Consider the following 14,586-nt stretch of genomic DNA (forward strand, 5'->3'; position numbering starts at 1 on the left):
GCTGAAGGCAGACACTTAACCGACTGAGCCACCCAGGCACTCTAAGAAACTCCTTTTCAAGCTCAGCATTAAATAGTCAGTGCTCACTGTATGCTCGGTGTGAACCAAATGCCATAACCACCATATCATACAAGAGCACTCATCAGTTTGCTACTACAACTACCCTTTGTTCCAGGAGGTTCTTCTCTTTTAGTAAGTACTTAGCATCTGGCAACTTAAACCAGGTGCACCAAAGGGACCAGGATTTTATTAGAAATCTCAGTGCTTGTTTTTCTTCCTTATTAGTAAGTCATCAGATAAATAACCAGAGTGCCAGAGCCTACCCATAAAGTTTCTCAAACTTTAGACTGCATCAGAACTAGTTGTAGAACTTACTAAAATCACAGGTCACTCGGCACAACCCCTGAAATTCTGATTTACTAAGTGTGGGGTTGGTCCTGAGAATTTACATTTCTAACTACATTCTCTAGTGATGCTGATGCTGCTGAGGAAGCACACTTTGAGAACCATGACTATAAATAACTAGAGTAGTTCTCAGCCTTGGCTGAGAATTTGCATCACCTGGGGAATATTTTAAACTATTGATGCCATGGCCCCACCGCAAGCTGTTGAAATCAGAATCCCTGGGTGTGGAATCCAATCTTTTTTTTTTTTTATGATAGTCACACACACAGAGAGAGAGAGAGAGAGAGAGGCAGAGACACAGGCAGAGGGATAAGCAGGCTCCATGCACCGGGAGCCCGACGTGGGATTCGATCCCGGGTCTCCAGGATCGCGCCCTGGGCCAAAGGCAGGCGCCAAACCACTGCGCCACCCAGGGATCCCCTGGAATCCAATCTTTAGACCATCAAAGCTTCTCAGATGATTCTAACACACAGCCAGTGTTAGAAACTATTGAACCAGTAAAATGCATTCCAAAGCATTGGGCTTGGAGGGTCTCATGTTTAATGGAGGGCTATGACAGTCTCAGAAAGGTGTGACTGACCCCTTATGCTCCAGTGAGGATTGAGTTCCAGCCAAATCCATCCTAACACTGTGGTCCAAGCAAGACTCAGGCGATAGGTATATATTCTCTACTTTGTGTCTCATCTGGGTGTGGACAACATTGAAGCTAGAGACTGTACATCAGAGGCTGAGAGAAAGTAACCCATGCTGGAGGGATGCAAACTTAAGAGGCTTAAGGAGCTCCCAGCTGCTAGAAGCCAGGAAAGACATGTTGGCAAGCCATGCCCTCGGGACAGAGCTGGAGCTTCTGCAGAAACTGGACACTAGGAACATGGCAGAGTAAAACATTCCAGAGTGTCTGTAGTTACCAGTTCAGAAGTAGAATACCAGTAAACTGGAATAAAATATACTCCTTACAACAGAGACAAATGTAGCCTTGATTTTTAGAAAGTGCATTGCCATAAAATCCACTGTGTCTGTATCTTTCAACTCAGCTCACAGATTTCCCATCCTTTGGTGTTCAGTGCCGCAATGGTTTGGTCTAGGGACATAATACCTCATAAAGCAGTAGCATTCACTAGTTTTTGAGGTAAAGCATTACCTTTTGCCTCATATCTTAATGAGATTTTGTTCTTAGATTCTTTCCTCCCAGCTGTGACAAATTCTCATTCCTGCCTGCCTTCTCCATCGCCACAGATATTTATAAGATGGTGCCCTCTCCTCCATTCCTGTTCTCCTAATGGCCTTGCCTGTGTCCACTTTTGTCTCTGCCACATCCTAGAGCACAAAAAGACAAGTACTCTAAACTAGCATGTTACCAGCATTGCCACCTCTGTCCAAACCAGCATTGCTTTTATATTTCATTCTATTCTCTTTTTGTGAAACAGTTGCTATTTTTACTCACCCACTGACTTCCAGTTCATTTAAATACTGATTCTTTTTTTTTCCAATTGGCTTTAATAACAGCTTTATTGAGATAAAATTCACCCTTTTAAGGTATACAATTCAGTGGACCATCAATTGTGCAACCATGACTACCTAATTCTAGAACATTTCATCACTCCAAAAGAAACCCCAGAGTTTTTCCCCATCCCTTTCTTCCCCTAGCTCCTGGCAATCGCTAAACTACTTTCTTTCTGTATAGGTTAGCCTATTCTGGACATTTCATAGATTTAGAATCATACAAGCTGTGGCCTCTTGGGTCTAGCTTCTTTCATTCAGCATAATGTTTTGAAAGTTTGTCCATGCTGTAGCATGTGCCAGTAATCCATTCCCTTTTAATGGCCAGATAATATTCCATTGTCTGGGTATACCACATATTATTCATCCTTTCATCAGTTGATACACATTTGGATTGTTTTTACTGTTTAGCTATCAAGAATAATATGAACTTTTGGGAACACATTTTTGTGAGGACCTGTGTTTTCAGTTTGCTTGGGTGTATATCCATACTTGGGTAAACATATATGGATTTAGTGGAATTGCTGAATCATAATTTATGTTTAATAATTTGAGAAACCACCAGACTTTTCCGAAGCAGGTGACTCATTTTACAATTCCACCAACAATGTCTAAGGGTTCTAATTTATCCACATCCATACCAACATCATTTTTATTAGAGCCATTCTAGTGGGTGTGACGTGGTATCTCATTAGGGATTTGCCTTTCTCAAATGATGAAGATGCTAAGCAACTTATCATGTGCTTATTGGCTAGTTGTTTATCTTCCTCAGATAACTGTATTTTTCCATCCTTTGCCAACTTTTTTTTTAAGATTTTGTTTATTTATTCATGAGAGACACACAGAGAGAGGCAGAGACATAGGCAGAGGGAGAAGCAGGCTCCCTGCTGGGAGCCCATTGTGGGACTCTATCCCCAGACCCAGGATCACGCCCTGAGCCAAAGGCAGATGCTCAACTGCTGAGCCACCCAGGCATCCCCTTTGCCCACTTTTTAACTGAGTTATGTTTTTATGAGTTGTAAATTTTCTTTATATATTCTGGGTATAATCTCCCTATTAGATATAGGATTTGCTGGTAGTCCGTTAAATACATTCTAAAAGCATTCTCAAGTCCAGTTGACCTATTTTTTCTTGGTTGCTTGTTTTTGTGATGTCTTATCTAAAAATATATTTTTCTACTCCAAGGTCACAAAGATTTACTCCTATATTTTCTTCTAAGAGTTTTATTCACTCTTACACTTAGGCATTTGATCCATTTTGAATTAACTGTTGTGTACAGTGTTAGGTAGGCATCCAGCTTCGTTCTTTTGCATACAGATATCCATTTGTCACCCACTAGTTATGGAGCTATTCTGTGCCAGGTGCTATTCTTAGATTCTGGGGAAATGGAGATTAAGTGGAACATAGCTGTTGCCCCTCAGAAAACATATCATCATAATAGGGGAAATCACTTAGAACAACAGCATGGTGAAATTATGCCTAGCTCCTGGAGTGGTTATAGCAAATGGTAGCTGCTATAATAATAATAACAATAATAATGATAGCTATATTGTTGTTATAAGTGCCAAAGAGAGGTTTGTACAAAGTGCTGTGGTGGGAAGGAGTGACTACATTTTCCATGTATCAAGGTTGGCTTCACTGGGAGCCACCCCCAACCCTTCTGAGGCCTAGGAAGCAGAGGGGTACAGGGAGATAGGTCTCTTAAAGGGCAACCTTTTTTGAGAGAAGATGGACCTCAGGTATGTGTGTCATGAGCACAGCTGATTTCTGAACAAAGGTTATGTGAACAGGGCTATGTGATTTCTGATTCCCATTTCAGTCTGTACCCAAGAAAATGACTTCGTTCATTTGTCTGTAGATCTCTATAGGCATTTGATGTGATCAGAGAGGCTGATTGTGAATTACAAAATATTTCTAATAGATTACATAAGTGTATTGTCTTGAATATTATAAAATTAGGACTTAAAATCTCTATTCCCTGGTGATCACATAGTATGTCCTCAAATTGACCTTATGAAGTGTATACCAGTGGTTGATTTTCACATGGAAGTTATGGCACTCCATGAAACATCATAAAATCTTAATCAATTTATTATTTTAAAAGATTTTATTTATTTATTCATGAGAAGCAGAGACATAGGCAGAGGAAGAAGCAGGCTCCCCACAAGGAGCCCAATCCAGGACTCGATCCTAGGACCCCGGGATCACCCTGAGCCGAAGGCAGATGCTCAACCACTGAGCCACCCAGGTGTCCCAAAATGTTAATTTACTAATCCCATTATATGAACTAATCTCTTAGTGGCAGAAAATGGCTCTTTTATATATATTCTGAGCTCCACATTACAAAAATTATCCAATTATAGAAAATAATTTTAAGAAATCATTTTTCCAAGTTTTCTGTTACAGTAGTCATTTGTTTTGTCATCTGTTAGCACATGTTAGCAGGAAAGTGAGAACAGGTGCCATAAGTTTAAGAACAATGTGTTGAGGAAAAGGCCTTTAAATTGAGCGCATTCTAACAATTAACATAATCTAATTTAAGCAGTTGTTTCAAAGAAGGATAATTTTAGAACCACTGATGTAGAGTTTAAATTTTAATTTAAACACATTATATTTTATTTAAAAACAAAGGTTTTGGTGTCTGGTTTTAATATCATCTATTGTGTCAACTATGGATTTTCATTCCATTTAGTTCAGTTCATCAGGCATTTATTTGGGTTCCTGTTATATGGAGTGTATCCTATCTTAGTCTATATCCTGGAGGAGCTTATGGCCTGAGAAAGAAACATGATCCAATAGAGGGCACACTCATTGCTAGTTACGAGAAGCAGGAAGTTGTGACAGATGCTCTAGTGGAGTTGTCAAGGATTTCAAAACACAAGCAAGGAGAGATTGGTTCAGATTCAGAATGGAGCAGATCTGGTTGCTCTCCTCAAGGACTTTCTTGAGGAACTAGCGCCTACGCTGGAACTTGAAGAGTGCAAATGCAGTGGGAGGAGACAGTGTGCACGAAGCCTTAGAAAGTACATATGGACCAAGTTGAGGAAGTGAAGGTAACAAGGCGCATCTGGAGTATAGAATGGTAGGGGATATAGCAGGGCATTTTGCTGTCTTGATACTACCAAACCAACGAATCTGGATTTGATTCTGTGCATACTAGGGAGTCTTATAAGGTTTTTGAGCAAGGCAGTGGGATGATCAGACCAGTTTGGGGTTAGTTGAAGGACAGGTTAGAGTTGGAGAAGAAATCAGAGACAATTCTTTTTTTTTTTAAGATTTTATTTATTTATTCATTAGAGACACACACAGGGAGAGAGAGAGAGAGGCAGAGACACAGAGACACAGGCAGAGGGAGAAGCAGGCTCCATGCAGGGAGCCTGACGTGGGACTTGATCCCAGGACTCCAGGATCACGTCCCAGGCCCAAGGCAGGTGCTAAACCACTGAGCCACCCAGGGATCCCCCAGAGACCATTCTTGAGTGATACAAATCCCATCTTTCCAATTAAAATTACCAATAGGTAGTGATCTTGTGATTTGAGGTATCCAATACAGAAGTTCACATGTATAATTTTAATGGTTAATTATGCCTCCAGCAAACTGACTACTCCATTTATCTGATATTTTTAGCAAGGGCCAAGCTTAGAAAGGGTAATACTGATAAAGCATGACCTTCCTTTTATTAATTTATTGGGGGGGAAGGGGCAAGAATAACATCTAAGTCACAACCCTAGATTTTCTCCTTAAATGTCTCTTTGCCAAGGAAAAAAAAACACCCGGATCTGCATTTTAGAAATAGGACCAGGAAATGTATTTATCAGCAGATAAAAACAAATCAAGGTAAAGCAGGATTGTAGGACTGTTAGGTAAGACTCGGTCTCTACTTTAGGGCTGACTCTAGTTACCTGAGTTTGCAATCCAGCTGCCCCACATCCAGGCTATGTAACCTTAGGCATGTTACTTAACCCATCTGTGCCTCAGTCCTTTCATCTATAATGGGGATAAGACTAGTACTTGTCTCAGGAGTTGTTAGAAGGATTACATGAGTTAATACATAAAAAGTGCTCCAAATAGTGCCTGACATATGATGAGAGTTCACTATACATTAACTATTATCATTCACTTGTTGGACAATAAAAATTAACTGCCTGCCTATGACACATTATAGTTTACAAAGCACTCTTACCCACTAGGTCCTCTGAGCCCCCAATGACCATATGGCTATTGGCTATCCTAGCTGTCATTACTGCTAACAAACCATTCCAAAACTTAGGAGCATAAAACACCACCATTTTATGATGCTCAGATTCTATGAGTTGGGAATTTGGATGAGGTGCAACAGGACTTACTTATCTCTGCTTCACAGTGTCTATGCCTGCAGCTAGAGAAGACCAGATTGGCTGGTGAGGACTCTAGCAAGTGGGGCTGGATCATGAAAATTGCAGATCCACAGCCAATACAGCTTCTCCACTAACCTCCCTGGCACTGTGGTGGGATGGCTGGAAGGCAAGGCTCATCTGAATATGTCACCTGAGCACTTAGACTTCTATGTGCCCTCTCCACCATGGTAGCCTCAAACTTCTTAGAGCATTTTTCCAGAAGAAGCCACATGCCTTTTGTGACCTAGCCTCAGAAGTATCCTCGTAGTATCCCACTTTTCTGTCCTCTGTGGCTTAAAGTAGTCACAGGCCTGTCCAGATTCCAGAGAAAGAGATATAGACCACATCTTTCAATAGGAGGTGTATCAAAGAATTTGAGTCCATGTTTTATTTTTTATTTATTTATTTTATTTTTAAAATATTTATTTATTTGAGACACACAGAGAGAGAGAGAGAGCACAAGCAGGAGGAGCTGCAGAGGGAGAGGGAGAAGCAGGCTCACAGCCGAATAGGGAGCCTAATATGGGACTCGATCCCAGGACCCTGGGATCATAACCTGAGCTGTAGGCAGACGCTTAACCCACTGAACCACCTGGGTGCCCCCGGAGGCCATATTTTAAAATCACCATACTGGTATTATTTCCTAATTCTAAATGAGAAAATAGAGACTCAGTAGAAGTTAAATGATGTGCCCAGGGGCAGTTGCACAGAGAGTATTTGGGGTAGTTATGGGGGAAGTTTGGAGGAAAAAAGACTTCTAACCTAAATCTTTTGATTCCAAATTCTCATTCTTTTAATTAGGTTATTTATCCTCCTTCAGCTTAGATATACTTGCTAATATGTGAAATTTAAAAGAAAAAAAGGTAACTGGCTTTGTGTATACTAGGTAACTTTCCTAGAAAAGAGATAGATATAAAAGTAAAAGGTTTCGGGGTGCCTGGGCGGCTCAGTTGATTAAGCATTTGATTTGGCTCAGGTCATGATCCCAGGGTCCTGGGATGGAGCTGCATCAGGCTTCCTGCTCAGTGGGAAGTCTGCTTCTCCCCCCACCCACCTCTTCCCACCACTCATGCTATTCTCTGTCAAATAAATAAATAAAATATTTTTCAAAAAAGTATAATGTTTGCATTTGTAAGAGCTTATACACAAGCTTCATATTTTAAGGAGGTCCTATGATGAGTTCAGTCCACAATTGGTCACAGAACAACTTTGTATAATTTTCTCATAAGGAAAGATTTCTTTAAAAATGTTCCAGATGCTTAACTCTGACTTCATTTGTTCTCTAGGAAAATCTCACCTGGCCATTGTCCAGCGGGTGAACAATGAGGGTGAAGGGGACCCCTTCTATGAGGTGATGGGCATTGTCACACTGGAGGACATCATAGAGGAGATCATTAAGTCGGAGATCCTGGATGAAACTGACCTCTACAGTAAGTGCATGGCCTTGGCTTTTTTCCAGGGTCATCCCATTTCTTGTGAGACTCTCAGGGCTGGCCTAGGTTGATATACTGTGTGAAAGAGTGTTGGGACAAGCCCATGCATTGCTGTCAGCCCCCAAATGTTAGGTGCTGGCACGGTAGGATACCCTGGCTTGAGTCACCCTGAGTCACTGAGAAAATGCTAGCTAAATGTTTATCAGGAGGGAACCTTCGGGAACTAAGCCAACACTAAAAAGACCTCCTGGCCTTTGGATGGAAAAGGAACTAACGGAAACTAAGTGTGCCTCGGGTGGCCTCTCTGCCCTCGTTTTTGTCCCTCCCCTGCATTGTTTTGGTTTTGTCTCTTCCTCCATCTAGCACTCCCTGGGGTTGCACTCACAGTTGGCCCACAAAACTGCAACAGCGCACAGTCAAGACTGTCAGGAGATTGCCCACATGCAACCTAAGCCCAAACCGTAAATACCCCTTCTTCCACACCGCTCTTCTCCCTCATGCCTTTTCAGCCCTGCAGCCTGGTGTCTCATTCTCCCTTTCAACCTCTGCCCTCCACCCACAGCCCTCTCCTTGGGAACAATCGGGACTCCAAGCAGAGGGTGAGGGCTTTTGGTTACTGAGCCTTATCAAAGCTCTGCTTGCAAACATTACAAAGGCTTGCTTTGTCTGTGGGAGGAGAGTGTTATCTAAATCTACTGGAGTCCCTAGGCCAGGAAGTGTTTCCTCCTCTGAATTTTACTTCATGAGACAGCAGTCTCTTTTCCCTACCTCAGATAACTCATTCCATCCAGAATCCTGTCCTTAGTTTGCTAGGAGCAGCCATTCTGAAACCAGCTCCCTGTAGAAAGAGCTTTAATGCTGTAAGGCAGTGAGTGGTGCATAAAGACTGCCTTCCCTTTATTCTTAGAGACCAAACCCAAAAGATGGGTCAGGCCCAGACAAAACACAAGTAAGAGTGTCACAGTGTCAGAGTGATTTTGCTGTGATACCCTAGCCAGACCCAACTTCTTCAAATAGGGGTTAACCTCTACCTCCCCCATTCCCTTCTCCCTTCACCTCTACTCACCACTCTTTTTTTTTTTTAAAGATTTTATTTATTTATTAGAGAGAGAGAGAGCATGAGTGGTGGGAAGGGGCAGAGGGAGAGTGAGAAGCAGACTCCCTGCTCAGCAGGGAACCTAATGTGGGCCTCAGTCCCAGGACCCTGAGATCACAACCTGAGCTGAAGGCAGATGCTTAACCGACTGAGCCACCCAGGTGCTCCTCTGCCCACCACTCTTGATTTAGAATTCCCAAGATCTCAGTAGATCTATTAGGGAAGGCATTCACACTAACGTGTTAGTGGCTGATAGTAGTGATGGTAATCTAAATGAGTATGCTCTTCCTCCAGCATTTGTTTTAACAACCTTGATGTTCCAAATACTTACTATTAAAATAATAGAAATGAAGAGGGAGATGAGGAATGATTCTCCAAAGGTGAAATGTTAAGTGGCATTCTGTTGGAAGAGGGAGAGGAGATATTTAAGCAAACATGTCCTATTAAAGCAGAAGATTGCTCACCAGTGAGAGTAGAAGAATTGATCTGATACATCTATTTGCTGCTTTCTTGCTGAGCAATCCTCTTTCTAAAGTTAGAGAAGGTTAGGATTTCCCTGCCCTTATAAATAAGCTTCTGGCAGGATTCTTTAAGAGCTGTGAGAAGGCCACGGAACCAGGAATACTGTGTTTCTTCTCATTTGACCCTGACCCACGGGACAGCCAGGTCTACATCTTGCCATTGTTGTTATCGGAGCAAAAGGAAAGTTAAAGCAGCAGCCGTGAGTCCAAGATAGGCCCAAAGGACAGCACAGTAGAAGGGCACTTTCTGTCTTCTAGAAGGAAATCCAAACTTCTAGAAAATGGGGCTGAAGTGAGCTCCAAAAGGAGGAGAATACCGGGGAGCCAGATTCTAGGGCCCTGGTTCCTTGTCCCTAGGCTTCATTCCATTTAATGTCCACTCCATCTGCTCGGCTTGCACTACAAGTTTCCTGCAGCCCTGGCTGTCTCCAGGCCAAGTCTGGAGAAAACCCAAATCGCTCTCCCTGCTCTCCTTAGCACTGTGAAATAGGCGAAACACTTCAAAATTTCACTCAAAACTAAGGGAAAGCAAAAAAATATGTGACCAAAGAAAACATTCCCCCTACTCCTAAGAAAATATTTCTTGAAGATAAGCTTAAAAAAAGAAGAGAGAAAAAATTTAATTGGAAAAAGCAGATTTTCCCCATCAGTATCACAGGCCATCTAAAGTCCCTCTAAGGCTTTGCCTGAGAACCCAAATTTGTAAGTTGTAGGGCTGTTCCCATTCCTTCCCCTTTCTTCTTCCCTTGATTTTTCCCAGTTCTCTACCTGGGGAGAGGCTAGGGTTGAAGCAGGAGAATTGTGAGTGGGAAGAGGAGATGACCACCTACATCCCTTGGGTGACATGCCCCGGGTACTGCTCAGCACGGAGTTTAAATCAGCAGGAAGAGAGAGACCTGGTGAGCCCAGCTCTGGGGACAGGACAAGAGGCAGAAACTTGCTGGGCTCTGCCAAACCTGCTCAGAGTCTCATACTAACTGTACAGGATGAGGAGAAGCGTTATCGCTGCTTAGGAACCTCACTGTGTAGATGAAAACAGACACACCGAGGCTTAGAGACTTTGCACAGCTGGTAAGGAGGGGAGCCGGCACTGGAACCCCAGCCTTGGAGGCACCAGACCAGCCTTTCCCCTATTCCAGTCCACACCACCTCCGTGTACGTGATACTGAGACCTGGAGGCATGTCCTGCTGTCTGTCCCTTATCAGCACCCTTCTCCTCCCCGGGAAAGAGAAGCTGTGAGGTCACCTACAGTTGATACATTGCAGACACTCACGAGATCCCAAAGGATCTGTCTGTCCCATGTGACTGTGGGAAAACTGATTCTGAGATGGCCCCCATCTGTCCCCTGTGCCCCTACAGCAGACAACCGGAAAAAGCAGAGGGTCCCGCACCGGGAGAGGAAGCGGCACGACTTCTCCCTGTTTAAGCTCTCCGACTCAGAGATGAGGGTGAAGATCTCCCCGCAGCTCCTGCTGGCCACACACCGCTTCATGGCCACAGGTATGACCGCCCCACCCCCACATCCCCTCCTTAGGATCTAGAGGGTGAAACCCGTGCACCAATTACATCTATAGCACCTCACAACCTAGTTCCCATACACAGCAGACACAGAACCTCTGTTCCAGGGGAGGGAGTGCCGTAGGTTGGGCCGCAGAATGCCACATATCATCATTTTCAGCCCCAGCCCTGATCTTCTAGGGTGGAAGTACACCTCAACTCTGCTTTTCTCTCTTCTTCTCAAGAAGGGAGCTAAAGAAACCACTGCTGCTCTTTTCCCTTCCTCCCCTTGCTTCCTGGCAGGAGCCTGAGGCCGAGCTCCATCCTGTTGGAGCTGAGGTGCCCCTGAGGATTTGCTGAGGAGGGCGACGAGGCCCGAGGCCCAGGACCTTCCCAGGACCACATAGGCTTATGACCTACAAGTTCTTAAAATACAGAAGTCGATTGTGAAACTTATGATCTTTAGAAGAAAAACAAATGAGGCTCCAAATACAAACTTCTTCTTATAAAGAAGATAGTATTTGTCTTTGAACTTTCCATCCTTCTCATCTAGGCCTAATGAAGGTGCTGACTTAGGATAATCACACCCATGACTAAGTTCAATTATCAGTTAATCCAACATGGGTTTCTTGGGTGTGTTATGAGTCCTAGTACTGTTCCAGGTGCTAAAAAACAGAAAATTTTAAATTGGAGCTTCATGAAAGTAGTTTTCAACATGTTTTCTAGTCCTAATTACAGATTTCTTTTAACTACTGGCTGCCTGTCACAGCAAAACAGCTGCATCTGTTCATAACATAACATAAAATAATATCTGTTAATATAAAAATGTGATGCAGCAAGGCTTCACATTTTTGAGAACGTATCCCTTAAGTAATTAACTCTGTATTAACTCGGAATTTCTTTTCATTTAACAGATACATGTCATACTAACAAATCAGATTAAATTCTCCATATTTCATTTGATTATAGTATTAAAGCTTTTGTTATTCATATGGCTTACTTATCTGTGCTCTTTTTACCATTACTCTTTTTCTCCTTAAACCTCTTTATTGAGGTAAGATTGACATACACAAAGCGGTACGTTATTAATGTATACAACTTGAGGAGTTTGGAGCTAAGTATACACCTGTGAAACTACTACCGCAGTCTGTGTCATGAACATATCCATCACCTCCAAGAGTTTCCTCCCACCTTATTTATTTATTATTTATTATTATTTTTTCTATGTTAACATAAAATCTCTCTCAGCAAAATTTTAAGTATACAATACAGTATTCCTAATTACAAGCACTAAGCTAGAAGATCTCTAGGATTTATTTATTCATCCTACATAACCGAAACTTTGCACCCTGTGACCAGTATCTTTCCCATGCACCCCTCCCACTCACCCTGGCCAACCAGGGTGCTACTTTCTGCTTCTATGAGTTTGACTATTTTATTTTGTTTTATTACTTTAAAAAAAATTTTTTTTGAGAGAGCATGCATATGCATAAGGGGAGGGGAGGAGCAGGGGGAGAGAGAGAGAGAGAGAATCTTAAGTAGGCTCCAGGCCCAGCACAGAGCCCAAAGGTGAGCTTGATCTCACCATCTGAGCCAAAATCAAGAGTTGGATGCCCACCAACTCTGAGCCACCCAGGTGCCCCACATTTGACTATTTTAGATTCATCATATAAATGGTGTCAGAGGGATGCCTGGGTGGCTCAGCGGTTGAACCTCTGCCTTTGGCTCAGGGCATGATCCTGGAGTCCCAAGAACAAGTTCCACATCAGTGCTTCCTCCATGGAGCCTGCTTCTCCTCTGCCTGTGTCTCTGCCTCTCTCTCTCTGTCTCTCATGAATAAATAAATAAAATCTTTTTTTAAAAAAAAGTGGCATCAGACATATTTGTCCTTATGTGACTGGCTTATTTCATTTAGCATAATGTCCTCCAGGTTCATCCATATTATTGCAACTAGCAAAATTGCCTTTTTATTTAAGTTTATGCACAACTTTAAATAAAATCAAGAAGAAAATGAATAGCAAAACTGACATTTCCAAAACGGTGATCTGTTTTCTCCAGTGTGCCAGCATAGGGACATACATCCCCAGAGGCCATGGGGAAAAGCTGAGATGCACACTTGGGTATAAGACCCCCCCTCTCTCTCCCTAAGAGAATCACAAGAGCCCTGCCAGCTTGGTGCCCAGGAGCATGAATGGAGGTGGCTCTAGACACATAGCCTGGTCGTGCCTATCCTGATTCCTCCAGCTGCTGATTCTTCCTGCCTCCCTATCTCCCCTAGAAGTGGAGCCCTTTAAATCTCTGTACCTCTCAGAGAAGATCCTGCTCCGGCTCCTGAAACATCCGAATGTGATCCAGGAACTAAAGTTTGATGAGAAGAACAAGAAAGCCCCAGAACACTACCTCTACCAGCGTAACCGCCCTGTGGACTACTTTGTGCTGCTTCTGCAGGTGAGTGGGAAAGTTAGGGACCCTCTGAGGGCAAGATGAGGGCATATCCAGGCTGGTTGGAGAGGAACGGCTGTGCCTCTTGGTGCCAGGTTCTAAGACTCAGCCTGCTACCTTGTGGCAAGGCCAGTTGGGGTGGGCATTTGTCCATGACTCACCATAGGGGTCTGTTGTGACTGGCTAGTGTCCCAAGAGTGGTGGAATCTTGATGGCAGTTAGTCTGGCCAGTCAGCAGTGTTGATGATGGAGTAGGGTGGGCACTTCTCCAGTAGAGAGGTTTAGCTAGCCCCCAGCCTTGTGCACTGCCCCACTGGTTTTTTTTTCATTAAGATTTTATTTATTTATTCATGAGAGACACACACACACAGAGAAGCAGAGACACAGGCAGGAGAAGCAGGTCCCATGCAAGGAGCCTGACACTAGCTGGTGCTGGGACATTCGTTATGGAAGGGCCATCAAGAAGCAAATTGGTTAGTCAGGACTGAATGCTCTTTGATGAACTAAGCAATTAATTTACTACAAAGGGCTACTGAAGTTGGAGGTGCTATTTTTGAAATGGATCTAGACAGACTTCACATTTCCCTGTGATAAGAACATCAGCCCACCTGTTATCCAGACAGAAGACTTTAGGGTTGTAGTCAATAGGAGAACTGGAAGGATTCATGCACACCCTTAATACACTTCCTTCTTTCTCCAGGGTAAAGTGGAAGTGGAGGTTGGGAAGGAAGGCCTTCGCTTCGAGAATGGAGCCTTCACCTACTATGGGGTCCCAGCCATCATGACCACTGCTTGCTCAGGTACTCCAGTTCCCAAGCCAGAGCTTTTTGGGGAAGCAATGGGATACATGGGTTCAAGTCCTGACTCCTCTTAGGGACTCTGTACAAGCCATTTAACTTCCTAGACTTTAGTTTCCTCCTCTGTAAAATGAGTGTAAGAGTCATTTCATATACAGAGAGTTTGTTTACAGAAGTACATGGTAGACTATAACATTATCAACTGTCAGGAGTGGGTGGTGGTACTTTTCCATATGAAAAGACAAGTTTATTTTGCTTTTTACACTTACATTGATTGCCTGGTTTTTGCAGGGTTGGTGCAGGAGGTGGGGTGGATGAAGGGCATTCCCCTAAGAAGGTGTGTTTTCTGAACTGCCTCTGAAACGCATCATATCCTTCTTTCCTTAGATAACGATGTGCGGAAGGTTGGAAGTCTGGCTGGATCCTCTGTCTTTCGTATGTATCTCTCAAACCCCTCCCTCATCTGCCCCCATCGTGGTCCTGCCTCAGCCCACTCTGGGGACCTGGACCGAGCACT

At 43.3% G+C, this 14,586-nt stretch overlaps 1 protein-coding gene across 4 annotated transcripts in view; it reads left to right on the forward strand.

The window, feature by feature from the left end:
* The window catches only part of CNNM1 (cyclin and CBS domain divalent metal cation transport mediator 1), a 59,289-nt gene that overhangs the window by 17,474 nt on the left and 27,229 nt on the right, over positions 1–14,586 (forward strand). For all 4 annotated transcript variants that reach the window (XM_055345885.1, XM_055345887.1, XM_055345886.1 and 1 more), the window contains exons 2-6: positions 7,569–7,712; positions 10,693–10,833; positions 13,109–13,278; positions 13,973–14,072; positions 14,457–14,504. In XM_055345885.1, coding sequence (XP_055201860.1) covers positions 7,569–7,712; positions 10,693–10,833; positions 13,109–13,278; positions 13,973–14,072; positions 14,457–14,504 — 603 coding nt within the window. The remainder of the gene's footprint in view (positions 1–7,568; positions 7,713–10,692; positions 10,834–13,108; positions 13,279–13,972; positions 14,073–14,456; positions 14,505–14,586) is intronic.

The sequence above is a fragment of the Nyctereutes procyonoides genome, unplaced genomic scaffold (genome assembly GCF_905146905.1).
Source record: "Nyctereutes procyonoides isolate TBG_1078 unplaced genomic scaffold, NYPRO_anot_genome, whole genome shotgun sequence".
Taxonomy (NCBI): Eukaryota; Metazoa; Chordata; class Mammalia; order Carnivora; family Canidae; genus Nyctereutes; species Nyctereutes procyonoides.